Source organism: Callithrix jacchus, chromosome 4 (assembly GCF_049354715.1).
Source record: "Callithrix jacchus isolate 240 chromosome 4, calJac240_pri, whole genome shotgun sequence".
Taxonomy (NCBI): Eukaryota; Metazoa; Chordata; class Mammalia; order Primates; family Cebidae; genus Callithrix; species Callithrix jacchus.
The window spans coordinates 95,220,598-95,236,240 of NC_133505.1; the positions used below are offsets into that span (position 1 = coordinate 95,220,598).

General features: G+C 40.6%; 2 protein-coding genes across 3 annotated transcripts in view; one reads left to right on the top strand and one right to left on the bottom strand.

Annotated features, from left to right (window-relative positions):
• Positions 1-15,643, top strand: part of PM20D2 (peptidase M20 domain containing 2) — a 46,478-nt gene that overhangs the window by 26,551 nt on the left and 4,284 nt on the right. The gene's annotated exons all lie outside the window — the stretch shown is intronic.
• Positions 10,850-15,643, bottom strand: part of GABRR1 (gamma-aminobutyric acid type A receptor subunit rho1) — a 46,741-nt gene continuing 41,947 nt past the window's right edge. Inside the window, exons 8-10 of one of the 2 annotated variants that reach the window (XM_002746814.6) lie at positions 14,886-15,038; positions 13,283-13,479; positions 10,850-12,389 (exon numbers count right to left, since the gene is read on the bottom strand). In XM_002746814.6, coding sequence (XP_002746860.1) covers positions 12,096-12,389; positions 13,283-13,479; positions 14,886-15,038 — 644 coding nt within the window. In that variant the 3' untranslated portion in view covers positions 10,850-12,095. The remainder of the gene's footprint in view (positions 12,390-13,282; positions 13,480-14,885; positions 15,039-15,643) is intronic. The other variant, XM_078369766.1, reaches the window with a different exon arrangement.

Consider the following 15,643-nt stretch of genomic DNA (forward strand, 5'->3'; position numbering starts at 1 on the left):
AAAAAAGAATCGTTCATAGTAGAAAATCCAGGCTGGGCATTGTGGCTAATGCCTGTAATCTCAGCACTTTGGTAGGCCAAGGTGGGCAGATCACCTGAGGTCAGGAGTTTGAGACCAGCCTGGCCAGCATGGTGAAATCCCTATTTACTAAAAATACAAAAATCAGCTGGGCATGGTGGCACGCATCAGTAGTCCCAGCTACTCAGGAGGCTGAAGAAGGAGAATCACTTGAACCTGGGAGGTAGAGGTTGCAGTGAGCCTAGATTGTGCCATTGCATTTCAGCATAGGCAACAAAGCAGGACTCCAACTCGAGAAAGAAAGAGAGAATCAATCCCAGACAGAAAGATTACAACTATGACTCTCTTGGATTTTATTTCTAAGTACTTTCTCCAAGCAGATTTGAGTCCATGTTTCCCAGCTTCTGATATTGCCACTACCCCCGCATCTAACCTCTGCTACTTTGCTTTTTTTATGTTTCTTTTTTTTTTTTGTTTTGAGACAGTCTTGGTTCGTTGCCAGGCACCAGGTTGGAGTGCAGTGGCGCTATTTCGGCTCACTACAACCTCTGCCTCCCGGGTTCAAGCAGTTCTCCTGCCTCAGCCTCTCAAGTAGCTGGGACTACAGGTACACGCCACCACGCCCAGCTGATTTTTTTATTTTTTAGTAGAGACGGGGGTTTCACCATGTTGGCCAGGATGGCCTCAATCTCTTGACCTCGTGATCCACAGGCCTCGGCCTCCCAAAGTGCAGGGATTACAGGCATGAACCACCGCGCCTGGCCTATAATGTTTCTTGTTTATTTTGAGAAAGGTCACCTGGGGTGGAGTGCTGTGGTTTAATCAGAGCTCATTGCAGCTTCAGCCTCCTGGGCTCAAGTGATCCACCTCAGCTGGGAGTAGCTAGGACTTCAAGTGTACATATTCTGAAGAAAAAATTGTGAAAATTCAAATCTTACTATATTGCCCAGGCTGGTCTCAAACTCCTGGGCTCAAGCAGTCCTCCTGCCTCAGCCTCCTGAAGTGTTGGAATTTCAAGTGTCAGCCACCGTGCCTGGCCCCCTCTGCACTTTCTAAATTCTCCTGGCCTAAAGTTCCACTGTTGATAAGCCCTAGAATTTTGAGGTTAGTAATCCTGTAGCTGAATGTCGGAGAAGTCTAATTTTTAAATAGAATAATTTTAATAATTACCTCATTTAAGTCAAGTAGCCGATAATGTAATCACCTAATGGGTTCTCCTTGCCCACTGCCCAGATAGAGTTGATTTAGGAAGGTGAGATTTGCAATAGAGAAAGAATTTAATTTACACAGAGCCAGGCTAAACAGGTGAACAGAGATTTAATACTCAAATTAGTCTTCCTGAAAATCTGGAGACTGGGGTTTTCTAAGGCTAATTTGGCGTGTAGGGGGTCAGGGTGGTGAGTGTGGATTGCTCAGGTCAGAGATGCAATCATAGGGGACTCGGAGTGGGTTCTTGCTGTCTTCTGTTCCTGGGTGAGATCACAGAGCTGGTTGAGCCAGATTATGGGTCTGGTGGCTCCAGCTGGTGCATCAGAATGGGGTTCTGAAGAATACCTCAAGCACCGATCTTAGGTTTTGCTATGGGGATGTTATCCCTAGGAACAATTAGGGAGGTTCAGGATCTTGTGGCCTCTGGCTACAGTGACTCCTCAACCATAATTTCTAACCTGTGTGTGGCTAATTTGTTAGTCTTAACAAAGGCAGCCTGGTTCTCAGGCAAGAAGGCTGTTTGTTCTGGAAAGGGTTGTTATCTTTGTTTCAAAGTTAAACTATGAATTCTTCCTGAAGTTAGGCCTGCATCCAGGAAAGATCAAGGGCAGCCTGGAGGTTAGAAGCAAGATGGAGTCAGTTAGGTCAGATCTCTTTGGCTGTCATAATTTTCTCACTTATAATTCTAGCAAAGATGGTTTCAATGACACAATCCAGGGAAGTGAGACTTTTTTTTTTTTACAATGTCCAATGGACATTTTATCCAACAGGAAGATTTTCAGCTCTAACTCTCCTCCCTCCCTCTCCTCCTCTCGCCTTTGGAGTTCCCAGAGTCCATTGTCATCTTTATGCCCATGTGCACCATTTGTTTAGCTTCTACTTACAAGTGAGAACATGAGGTACTTGATTTTCTGTTTATGTGTTCTGTTTCTGTGAGGATAATGGCCTTCGGCTCCATCCATGTTGCTGCAAAGGACATAATTTTATTTTTTATGGCTGTGAGAAGTCTGATCTTATGAATAAAGCAATCGTCCATCAAGAAGTAAAGTACTATATTGCTTAGAAAGAACAGCTGTCAGAAATCTTTACAGTGAGCCGCAGCTGCACTTTATTTCCTGCCTGCGCGATTCCCCTGTATTCTATTTCTTAAGCTAGTTTGAGTGAGTTACTGTTCATATGATCAGATATCACCAAGGTATAGTTTAATACCCTTTCCTGAGTTTTTAAAGTCTTAAGAAGCTAGGGACCTAGAGTTGTGCTACCATAGTATAATAAAGAAAATTGATCTCAAATCAACATAATTCTATATGGTTATTGTTAATGCAAGGAAATAGTCTGTGATAGGAATATAAGGAATATTCATCACAACATTTTTTCATTCAATATTAGCAGAAAGATTGAATTGTATATCTATAGTATGGAATGATTATAATGGCTGCAAAACATAGAGAGTTTTTAGTAGAAAAATGATAACACTATTTTTTGGAAAAGAAAAAAAACAATCTTTTCTGCCTTCTAAAACTTGGTGAAAGTTCCCCAGTGCCAAAAAGAAAAGGAAAACAAATCAATACTTAAATCCTAGGTAACTCAGATTCATACTCCCTCAGAATTTAAAAAAAAAAATTAACTGAGTTTTGTGGTAGAGGAATATTTTAAAGAAATAATTCCTTAACAAACATTTCTTCCTATTTTGAAGAGGCAATTTTGTTCTTTAAAGCTGAGCTGCTTCTGGGCACAGTGGCTCACACCTATAATTCCAACACTTTGGGAGGCTAAGGCAGGCAGATCACCTGAGGTCAAGAGTTTGAGACCAGGCTGGCCAAAATGGTGAAACCCCATCTATACTAAAAAATACAAGAGTTAGCTGGGTGTGGTGGCATGCACCTGTAATCCCAGCTACTCAGGAGGCTGAGGCAAGAGAATTGCTTGAACCTGGGAGGTAGAGGTTGCAGTGAGCCAAGATGGCACCACTACACTCCAGCCTGGGTGACCGAACAAGACTCTGTCTCAATAAAAATAAAAAATAAAAAATTAGTTTAAAAAAAAAAAAAAAGCTTGGTGTTTGAAGGTGTAGACCTTAGGGGGATAGTTTACCAATTTCTTTGAGATCAATGGATCAGTTATAGCTCTTAACATAGGGCTTAGCACCTAATAAACACTGAATGTGGAATAAGTTGTTGAATGTATAGATGCAACACTCATCACTTTCTGTGAATGACAAAAGGTGTATGGTTATGAGAACCTGCGTTAGAGCTTTGCTAACTTGAATGTGTATATGAATCACCTGGGGATCTTGTTAAACTACAGGTTCTAATTGAGTGGGTCTGGGATAGGGCCTAAGAGTCTGCTTCCCTGACATGTTCCAAGGTAATGCCAGTGCTATTCTGGGGATACTATGAGTTACAAGAACCTAAATGTATTTATCTCAATTAAAAATAGGTGCATTGAGTCTGGACGTGGTGGCTCATGCTTGTAATCCCTGCATTTTGGGAGGCCAAGGCAGGTGGATCACCTGAGGTCAGGAGCTCGAGACCAGCCTGACCAACATAGTGAAACCACATCTCTACTAAAAATGCAAAACTTAGCCAGGCATAGTGCAGTGTCTGTAAACCCAGCTACTTGGGAGGCAGAGGCAAAAGAATCACTTGAACCCAGGAGGCGGAAGTTGCAGTGAGCCAAGATTGTGCCATTGCACTCCAGCCTGGGTGACATAGTGAGACTCTGTCTCAAAAAAAAAAAAAAAGATATGCCCAGTGATTACCCAAAAGTGGAAATCCAACTTGAGGAATGCCATGGTAATTAAATAGTGTTAAATTTTTAGTTTTTAGGTAAAGCTACCAGATATATTTGAGTATAATCATACCATATATCATAACTAAAGACCATTTTGCAAAGACTGTTAACTATTTGAGATGGCAAAGCCAGCAACTTTATAGCTAGGTTCATATTTAGTTGTGTTACAGTGTTTCGGAGACAAGCCAGAACATTAACATTGATTTTAAGATAAGGATAGTTATGTGCAGAAGTATATATAACATGAGAAACGGTGCCAATGTGGGGTGAAAACTAAGAAATTTTCAAAGATCATTTTTTTCTTCTCATAATACATGTTCTGTTTCTTTGCACATGTCATTAACCAAGCAATATAAAGTTGATTGCTTTCCAATAAAGTCTAAGAGAAAGAAACCACTGGAAAATTACAAACAGAATCCTGTTATAACATGCCTGAATGAGATATAAAGCTTGGCCTTTGAACAATGGAAATCTTGGCACGGCAGCCAGTAAAATTTCCTAAAGCAACTTCTGCCTCTTCTCAAATAATTCCACTCACCTCTTACCCTGCAACAAATGTCTTTTTCTTTGGAATCTATCATTTTTAGGAACAATGTTTTGGAATGACATTCATCTAGGTTCTATATTGTAACAAAAATTAGAGGTTATATTTTTTTATTTGTTGCTGGACCTTTTTTTTCTTGGTCTGTGGGTTTTCCTCAGTGTTAATGACCACTTTTAGAAATGTCAACTAAAATTTTAAGCCAAAGGAAATGGTGGAAATTAGAGAGGATTTACTTTTCACACTTCTTTATGGCATGTGGTTCCCTGTCTTATGTTTGTTTATTTTTATTTATTTATTTCAAGACAGGGTCTGGAAATAAATAAATAAAAAGGCTGGAGTGCAGCGGCACAATCACGGCTCACTGTAACCTCCACCTCCTGAGCTCAAGCAATCCTCCTGCCAGTGCACACCACCACACTCGGCTAATTTTTTTTTTGTGAAGTATTTTTGGTAAAGACAAGGATCAATATATTGCCCAGGCTGGTCTCAAACTCCCAGGCCTAAGCCATCTTCATACCTCAGCCTCCCAACGTGCTGGCATCACAGGTATAAACAACTGTGCCCAGCTGTCCTTATTTTTAGTTTTCAGAATAAATTAATTTTTTTAATGTTTAAAGGACTTTTGTTTATTGGAGAATCACAAAGTTTAGATAGGTACATGAGGGTTCAGTCTACAAAATGCCAAAGCAATCATTCAACTCAGCATACCAGTCAAACTGTCTGGCATTGTATACACTCAAAACGTATTGCCTACATTTTTATCTTGTAGTCATTGGGGTTGTGTTTAACTCCATTTGGACTGAAATGGAAGTTTTTTACTTTTTTTTGTACTGCAAACTAGATTTTAAATTTTTTATTTTTTAAAATTTTATTAATTACTTGCACAAGATTTTAGTTATTTTTTTAGAGATAGGTTTTTCTCTGTCGCCCAGCCTGGAGTATAGTGGCGTGATCATGGCTCACTGCAGCCTTGACCTCCTGGGCTCAAGTAATCCTCCTGCCTCAGTGTTCAAAGCAGCTGGGACTATAGGCATGTGACCCCATGCCCAGCTGAAGCTAATATTTGTATTTTTTGTAGAGACAAGTTCTCGCCATATTGTCCAGGCCGGTCTTGAACTCCAGGGTTCAAGTGATCCTTCCACCTCAGCCTCCCAAAGTGCTGGGATTACAGGTGGAAGCCACTGTGCCCAGCTAAAATTATGCTGCTTTAAACAGAGTATTGAAGCTTGCAAATCAGGAAAAATGAAAAAGCTAAACCCTTCCCTATCTTCCACTTCCCATTACAGATATAAGGTATAGTTGTGTGGTTGAACACTTCATTATAAGTTAACCTCACTTAGGCATGGCTTTGATTCTCAAAGAGACTCAGTTATATCTTCATTCAGTTCTCATGGCCAAGGCCCGCCTGCCAGCCAAGTAACCTACAAATGCATGTGTTTCATTACAAAGACGCTGAGTGTGTACAGAGCTATAAATGCTACTTGCAGGAACCCACTGAACTCTCCGATAAGGATCCGTTCATTGTTTTTGAAGTAAACTAGAGGGCATTTGTAAAATACTCTGATCTCAAGAAAAGTAAGGATGTCTCCTTCCACACAAATACTACTACTTGAAATGATTGAAAGGAAATAGATTGAAATTAAATTTCAATTCCATAATTAGTTTATGGAATTGAAAACACATCCACTTATTTTAAGAGTGAGTGAAGTGATTTTACTTTAACATTTTACTTTTACTTTAACAGTGTTAAAGTAACTGATGTGTGGATTGGTGGATGTACTTTCTTATTACTGTAGGTACTGAAATTTCCCATACATAGCAAGCCCTGAAATTTAATTGTAGCAATTTTCTTGATAACATCAAAATGAAATAGTTCTTTCTATACATGGATTATTGTGATTGTTGTGATTTCAGCCACACACAATAGTGGGCTCCATGGTTCTGGAAGGAGGGGATGCAGGTACAGGACTGGGTTATGTCAGGGACTCTCCATGTTCAAAAAACTCATCATACGAAAAGCTGATGGACTGGACATTTTTTTGTTATTGTACGTTAGGTTCTGAGGTACATGAGCAGATCATGCAGGATTGTTGCATAGGTACATACATGGCAATGTGGTTTGCTGCCTCCATCACCCCATCACCAATATCTGGCATTTCTCCCCATGTTATCCCTCCCCAACCTTCCCACCTCCCACTGTCCCTCTCCCACCCCCACTAACAGACCCCAGTGTGTGATGCTTCCCTCCCTGTGTCTATGTGTTCTCATTGTTCAACACCCGCCTATGAGTGACAACATGTGGTGTTTGATTTTCTGTTCTTGTGTCAGTTTGCTGAGAATGGTGGTTTCCAGATTCATCCATGTCCCTATAGAGGACATGAACTCATTGTTTTTTATGGCTGCATAGTATTTCATGGTGTATATATGCCACATTTTCCTTGTCCAGTCTATCATTGATGGGCATTTGGGTTGGTTCCAAGTCTTTGCTATTGTAAACAGTGCTGCAATGAACATATGTATGCATGTGTCTTTATAATAGAACGATTTATAATCCTTTGGATATATACCCAGTAATGGGATTGCTGGGTCAAATGGAATTTCTATTTCTAGGTCCTTGAGGAATCGCCACACTGTCTTCCACAATGGTTGAACTAATTTACACTCCCACCAACAGTGTAAAGGTGTTCCTATTTCTCCACATTCTCTCCAGCATCTGTTGTCTCCAGATTTTTTAATGATTGCCATTCTAACTGGTGTGAGATGGTATCTCAATTTGGTTTTGATCTGCATTTCTCTAATGACCAGTGATGAGCATTTTTTCATATGTTTGTTGGCCTCATATATGTCTTCTTTTGAAAAGTGTCTGTTCATATCCTTTGCTCACTTTTAAATGGATTTGTTTTTTTCTTGTAAATCTGTTTTAGTTCTTTGCAGATTCTGGGTATCAGCCCTTTGTCAGATGGGTACACTGCACAAATTTTTTCCCATTCTGTTGGTTGCCAGTTCACTCTAATGATTGATTCTTTTGCTATACAGAAGCTGTGGAGTTTAATTAGGTCCCCTTTGTCTATTTTGACTTTTGTTGTCAGTGCTTTTGGTATTTTAGTCATGAAGTCTTTGCCTATGCCTATGTCCTGAATGGTTTTGCCTAGGTTTTATTCTAGGGTTTTTATGGTGTTAGGTCTTATGTTTAAGTCTTTAATCCTTCTGGAGTTAATTTTAGTGTAGGACATTTTCAAAAATGAAGCAAGCTGAGCCTTCACCAAAGATAGTTTGAGAAGTACTAGTTTAAAATATTGCCTATGACATAATAGGTGTTCAGTATTACTTGATGAATATATGAAGAATGGATAGATGAATGAATGAATGAATAAAAAATATACCAATGATTGGTTAAAAGATTTTCCTAGAGCAATACATAAACACTCAATGTATTTATGTATTGTTTATGACAGTTTGCTTGTCCAGTATTTATTATCTGGGAAAGAACACTGAGTTAAGAGTCTTTCACTTAAAGTTGGTGCGGTGGCTCACACCTGTAGTTTCAGCACTTTGGGAGGCTGAGGCAGGTGAATCATGTGAGGTCAGGAGTTTGAGGTCAGCCTGGCCAACATAGTGAAACCCCTCTCTATTAAAAATACCAAAAAAAAAAAAAAAATTAGCCGGACGTGCTGGCAGGTGCCTATCATCTCAGCTACTTGGGAGGCTGAGGCAGGAGTATTGCTTGAACCCGGGAAGTGGAGGTTGCAGTGAGCCAAGATGGCACCACTGCACTCCAGTCTGGGTGACAGAGCAAAACTCTGTCCCAAAAATAAAACCAGTCTTTCATTTATTAACCATGTTCTCTGTGTGTTCCATCAGTCTCTCTCAGCCTTTAGAATTTCCACATTCAGGTTCAAATGCAACAGAATGTGAAAGTTTTTTTTGTAAAACTGGGTTTACAAATGTGAGGTTTCATTGTCACTAAAGTGTAAGCCATTTTTATTCTAAGATCTACCATCATCACCCTTCCCTATAAAGTGTGAATTATGAAAGAAACAAGACTATTGAAACTCCAGTTCTCTGCTGCCTAACCCCTCTGCACATCCGGATATGTTCACATCGTGTCACAATGATAAGAAACCTTCCAAATCCTACAGCGCCTTCTGAACAACCAGGCAGAGAATACATTATGTTTGATATAGTTTTAGTTAAATATATTTTAACTCTTTAAAAATTCATTATTCAAGCCAGGCACAGTGGCTCATGCCTATAATCCCAGCACTTTGGGAGGCTGAGGCCGAGAAAGATTGCTTGAGGTCAGGAGTTCGCTTGAGACTGGCCTGAGCAACATAGATCTTGTCTCTACAAAAAATTTTAACAATTAAAAAATATATTCAATATGACACATGATACCTGCCCATTAACCAAACAATATTATTAACCAAATATTCCTATTCATGCCAGTAAAATCTATGAAGTACTATAGATGATCAGATATATTATGTGGTTTTCTCCAAAATTATCCTTCAGAAAAGAGGGAGTTGCTTTATATTGGGGTCCTTATGAAGTCATATTACAGAGCTCTTTGTCAATTACGTGACTTTCACAGAAAAGTATTGCCTTAAGAAAACACATTAGCATGGAAATTATTCAATTGATTCTAGTTTTAGATACTCATGTTGGTCACCTGGAATTGCTGGAAAAGATAACAAAGACATTTAACATAAATTTAATCACTAAGTCCTCACAATCATTGGTGCGACTATCATGTAAATAAGTCTTTTAAATATGACTTTAAAAAACAATGCTGCATATGATTATGTTGCAAAAATTAAGAATAAATATCTAAAAGATGCATCAGATGTACTATTAAGCAAATTGATAATTTCCATTGGTGTCTGTTATGGAATGAATTATGCCCCCCTATGGCCCCCAAATTCATATATTGAAGCCCTAACTCCCAACATAGCTGTATTTGGAAATAGGCCTTTACAAGTAGTTACGGTTAAATCAGGTCATTAACATGGGCCCTATTCTGGTATGACCAGTGTCTAAGAAGAAATTAGGGCACACACATGACAGCCATCTACAAGCCAGGAAAAGAGGCTTCCAGGGAAACCAAGTCTGCCAACACCTTGGTCTTAGACTCCAGTCTCCTAAACTGTGAGAAAATAAATTTCTGTTGTTTAAGCCACCCAGTCTGTGGTACTTTGCTATGGCAACTTTAGCAGACTCAGAGTATCCCATAGGCTGGTTCCCATACAAATAGATGGAAGTTCAGATGGTGTGCCCTGGATACATTCCAGATGGCTAACAGTGGCCCTAGTGATCATGAGGAAGAAAACAGCAGCAAAGATCTTTGTAAAGCGTTTGATTGCAATTGTTCTATAAAACAATCATGGGAAAAAAACAATGTTTTTAAAATAACATTTTAATTTTATTTATTTTTTGGAGACAGAGTCTCACTCCATCACCAGGTGCCAGGCTGGAGTACAGTGGCGCAACCTTGGCTCACTGCAACCTCCGCCTCCTGGGTTCAAGCAATCCTTCTGCCTCAGCCTCCCGAGTAGCTGGGATTACAGGTGCGCTAATTTTTTTGTATTTTTAGTAGAGACGGGGTTTCACCATGTTGGCCAGGATGGTCTCGATCTCTTGACCTCGTGATCCGTCCGCCTTGGCCTCCCAAAGTGCTGGGATTACAGGTGTGAGCCACCATACCCGGCCTAAAAAAACATTTTTAAATATCAAAAGTTAACATTTAGAAGTCAGGCATGGTGGATCACGTCTGTAATCCCAGTACTTTGGGAGGCTGAGGTAGGAGGATTGAGCTCAGGAGTTTGAGAACAGCCTGGGAAATATATGAGACCTTGTCTCTACAAAAACTTAAAAATTAGCTGAGTATGGTGAAGCACGCCTATAGTTCCAGCTACATAGGAGGCTGAGGTGGGAGGATCACTTGAGCCTGGGAGGTAGAGGTTGCAGTGAGCTGAGAAGGCACCACTGCACTCCAGCCTGGGTGACAGAGTAAGACCCTGTCTCAAAAACCTAAAGTGAGAATTTAAATAGTTAAACTATTTTAAACATTTAACTATTTCATCTATATCCCTTTAAGTTTATTCAAGTTTGCCAAAAAGCTTTCTTTTGGTCAGCTTTTATTGGAGATAATGGGAGATTACATTGTAATTAGGGTTTATGCAAATAGGTTTTTTCAAATTAGAATATAGTCTTGCATGTGTAGAAATGTCATAATATTTAGTATTGGTGATTAGTCGAATTAACTTTAAAATGAAGATGACATTATTATGTATATAATTCACTTTATTAAAGTGAGTTTCAAATAAAACAAATGCCGTTTAAGTTTGATGGGGGTTGATCTTTATGGTAGATATAGAATGTAAATAACCATTTTAAAATGATACATCAAATTAGAACTCTCTCCTTTACCCCATTCCCTGGTTTCAGTTGCCATTGAGCCATCCTTCTGCCTGGTATCTGGACTGTGTGGTCTGGGTGATGGCATTTTTCTGGTTCATAGAAAATGCTGATATTTCAAATATAAATGCAGATGTCCAGTCATGTCTTCCCATTTATTTTGCTTTCCGATGTTCTTTTTCTCTTAAGAAACCATGTGTTTATTTCTCATTCTAGTGAGTTACAAGTAGTCCCAAATTATGTATTTCCTTGAAATGTTTATGCAGAAGAAATCATTCTCTACCCAAGTTCCTCAGGGAGGATATCACATCACTGAGAAAGAACTTCTCTTTGAATAAGAACATGCTCCAAGAAGAAGATACATGAAGTGGTGATTATATAAAACAGGGAACATTTAAACACAAATTTTCTAGCCTAGTTACCTCGGTGACACAACACACAAAATACATGCATGTAGTCTTATCTTCAGAGTTTCCCTACCAAGGAAACTCACCAAAGTCAGAAGCAATTGCACCAGTCTAAAGAGCGTTTCTTGTAAAGGAGTAAAACTTGTGAACCACAGCATGTAAAGAAAAATAATGTGAATATTATTGCCTTTTATTAAAATAAACATGCAGAGATGCATACAAAATAGGTAATAAGGTATAAACTGAAGCATGAGTTTCTGTCAAAGTGGGGATTTAGGTGCATGTGAGTTTCGTGCAAATGGCCTTTAGGTTCTTCCAAGTCCACCTAGCCTGAAGACTATAATGACACTCGAGGAAAGGAAATCATTCAGTGAATAGCATCGAAGGTCTAACAGGTGGAACTAAACGTGCCCACAACACTGGTAGTGTGCTTTTCCAGGGGATCTGGGTAACAACTAACATCAGTTGCTACAGTGTCGTATGTCTGCAGCACCTCATATAATGCTGCGTATTCAATAGATAGTTAATAAGTGCAAATTAAACCAGTAAGTGTCTTGTCAGTGTAGCTTTGGAAAGCTGCAGAAAGATAGTGAAAACATGAGTGGGTCTTGGGATTTTTTTTAAAACCATATCCTTACATTCTTTCTCATCATACAGATGTTTCTGTAGTGGATGCCATGGAAATGTGAAATTTATAGAATTACAAGCATCTAGGAGAAAATAGACCAGTATATTAAATTGAATAAAATGTATGCTGCTGGAAAGATTATCCTGGAGTATTTATCAATGGCGTGGGTGTCAATTCTCATGCTCACGTAGCTGCTTCTCTGACTTTTCCTCTGTGGGGAGCTCCTCTCTGAGGCCAGGGTCAGCTGCACCATCATCCTGTCAGGCTTCTCTCCGTTCTCTGGCATGTAGCTGTCCAGGTCGTTCACCTCCCCGTCACTGTAGGTGCCGTCCAGCATCACGGTGCGGGCCGGAGGTAACCCACTGGTGCAGGGCAGCTGCAGACACAGCAAACACACGTAGGGCTGTGAGCTCAGCATCATCTCTCAGAAGCCTTTCAAAAGAAACCACATAGTGGAGGGTGTTGTCTTTTTCTAGTTTCTTGTATTCCTAGTTTGGGATGAGGGTAGGTTTTTGCCGATCTAAAACCTGCATACTGACTCTTAGGAAATATCACAATGCCATACCAAAAACCAACAAGAATGCTCATGATTCATAGATCACCCTGTTCTCCATGAGAGGACAAGATGTTATGAACCCTTGATAAAAATGTTTACAGATCACATTACTACAAGAGTGTGCATGAACATGTGCGATTGTCATGGGATGGGAAATGGCATTGTGGGGATAGATTACTACCACACGGTTAGAGTTTGCTGGGGGAGATGACCATTGAGCTACAAACTGGAGGAGGAAAGGAGAGTCAGGTAGGAGGGAAGATTACCTGGGAAGTGGTGGAGGATGCATGAGCCTACATATGCAGGAAGATTTCCTAGAATGAGAAGTGTTCTTCCCCAGACAGTTCTTTTATTACACCTTCATGTTCAAAAATAATTTGTTCCACCATGTTAAACTGTCATTTATTTTTCTCCTGGGAGTCCCTCACTAAATTACGAACATCACCAAGATGTTCCCTAAGATGTAACTAAGACCTGGCACAAGTATGTGGTAGGTGCACAATAAATGTTTCAATGAATGAAAGATGTCACCCAAAGTCAATTTCCCAATGACTTGAAATACACCAATTTGTTTGCTCTTCACAACAACCCTGTGAAGTAGTCAGAGGAGGGGGTATCATGACCCCGTTTTACAGAGGTCTGCCCTGTCCAAGGTTCCAGAGATAGATCAGGCTCCATCCTGACCAGACGCTAGAAGCACATGGCAAAGTCACCTTCTCCCGCAGCTTCTGTTCCTTCCGCTCCTGCACGGTGGTCAGGTAGTTGACTGCCGCGTACTCCAGCACCGAGAGGAACACGAACACAAAGCTGACCCAGAGGTAGATGTCCACGGCCTTGATGTAGGAGACACGCGGCATGGAGGCATTCACGCCCGTGATGATGGTGGACATGGTCAGCACCGTCGTGATACCTGCAAACACATGAATGAGAAACAAGTGTTTGCTTGTCTTTCACCAAACATGGGATAGTTTCGTGCCTCTGCTCATTTGTCCCCGCTTTTCCCTCAGTCTAGAATATCTCCATTTCTGCTCCTCTGTCTAGCAAACACCTACACATCTTTCAAGATTTAGCTTTTCATGAAGCTGTTCCTGTTTCTCTCCCCCCTGCATCCCCACCTTTTCACCCCTCTGCATATCCTGTGTATTCATCATAGCACCTGTGTCACGATTCTTCTGCAAAGAACCCCAGACATTTTGGCATTAAAACATTTATTTCAATTCAATTTTTACAAAATAAGAGGTTGCATACATGAACAGGTATATATGTTTCTTAGAACTACTGCTCTATCAAGGGGAAGAAGCCCATGAGATTTACTTTAATATCATGTCCTGGCTTTTGTTGTGCAGTCCTGTTGTCCTGGGCCTGTGTCAACAGCTGTCAGGGCACCCCCAGCAGCCACCACCATGCTGGACCAGGCTGCCCATTCAGCAATGTCCACTTGAGGACTCATGGGTCAGTTTCACTAAGGATGATGACGTTAACTTCATTTGTAGGAAACAAATTTTAAAACTAGAGTGTTTGTCTTTTCAGCACAGTAACTGTTCAAGCTATGGAACAACTGTTAGAGGACATGGCATCTGTCCATGGAAATTTGCCCAGGATTTCAAATTAAGCTCAGAACATTTGTTTGGCAAACATCAAATCACAGGGGATTGGGGTCATCTTAAGGGCCAGCTCCAATCCAGTTTCACTAAAACCTGGTGGGTCGCATTCTCCCCTGCAGCCCCTGAACTCTTTGAGTGATGGTGGTGTGTGTAAATGGGTACCACATTTAAGGTCAGAAAAAGAGCTGACGGCAAATAGCCATAAGTGGAATGCTTATCGAGTAGGGATTCTCAGACTTGAGTACATAGAATAATTACTGGGAGAGCTTGTTAAAAATGCAGGTTCCTGGTCCTCACTCAGAGATTCTCATTCTATAGATGCAGATGAGACCCAGTACCCTTCATTTTTAACAATTTCCCATCACAAAGATTCCTTGAGCCATCATTTGAGAAATGCTGTTGTGGGATATGATTAATTTTGCAGGTGAGCAAAGAAGGCATGTAAAGACCAGGCTCAGCCATCCTGGAACATGGCTTCAACAAGACTAAAAGTGGGCTGTTTGGATGGGCACCTGTAGAGTCCTGGAAAGCATTTTGCTACATAGATTCCTAATTATGGGCTTTTACCTACAATAAGTAACTCTTGAATTTTTCCAAGTCATAACACCAAAAGGGGCATAGGACCAATTGGAAAAGAATGGTTTTATCTGGAAAGAATTATTAATACCTATATTTTCAGATGCTTGGAATATGCACTTGAGATATTCCTTACCTAAGGGGACTCTGGCAGGCACAGCTCTGCGGTCAATCCAGAAGGACACCCAGGACAGCATGACCATCAGGGTGGCAGGGAAATAAGTTTGGAGCAAGAAGAAGAAGATGTGGCGACGCAACGTGAAATTAATGTACAGACGGTTGTACCAGCCTGGGGGACACAGGAATTAAAGACAGTACACATCATGGCTCCTTCATAAAACACATTTTATTCAGGAAACCATAAGAGCTTTAGACACTCCAATGGAATCTTACTATGCCTATATAAGGTGAAAGTGAGAGAAATCATGGAACAAAGTGATTATACAGTAATGCACACTGCCTGGGTGAATCTAGCTCAAGAAACCTTTGGCCCTTATCTTGTTCACAAAGGGAACCCCTTGAAAAGATCATAAGATCATTTAAACTTTTTTTCTTTTTTTGAGACAGGGTCTTGCTCTGTCACCAGGCTGGAGTGCAGTGGTGCGATCTTGGCTCAATGCAGCCTCAAACTCCTGGGTGTTTGAGAACCTCCTGCCTCACCCTCCCGAGTAGCTGGTACCACTACACCCAGCTAATTTTAAAATTTTTAGGTAGAGACTGGGTCTTGCTATGTTCACCAGGCTGGCCTCAAACTCCTGGCTTCAAGTGATCAACCCACTCCAGCCTCTCAAGTGCTGAGATAACAGGTATGAACCACCACCACACCTGGCTCATTTAAACTCCTGTTTTTCCTATTACCTGGTCTAGGGCCCAGCAACCTCACTGTCACCTGGG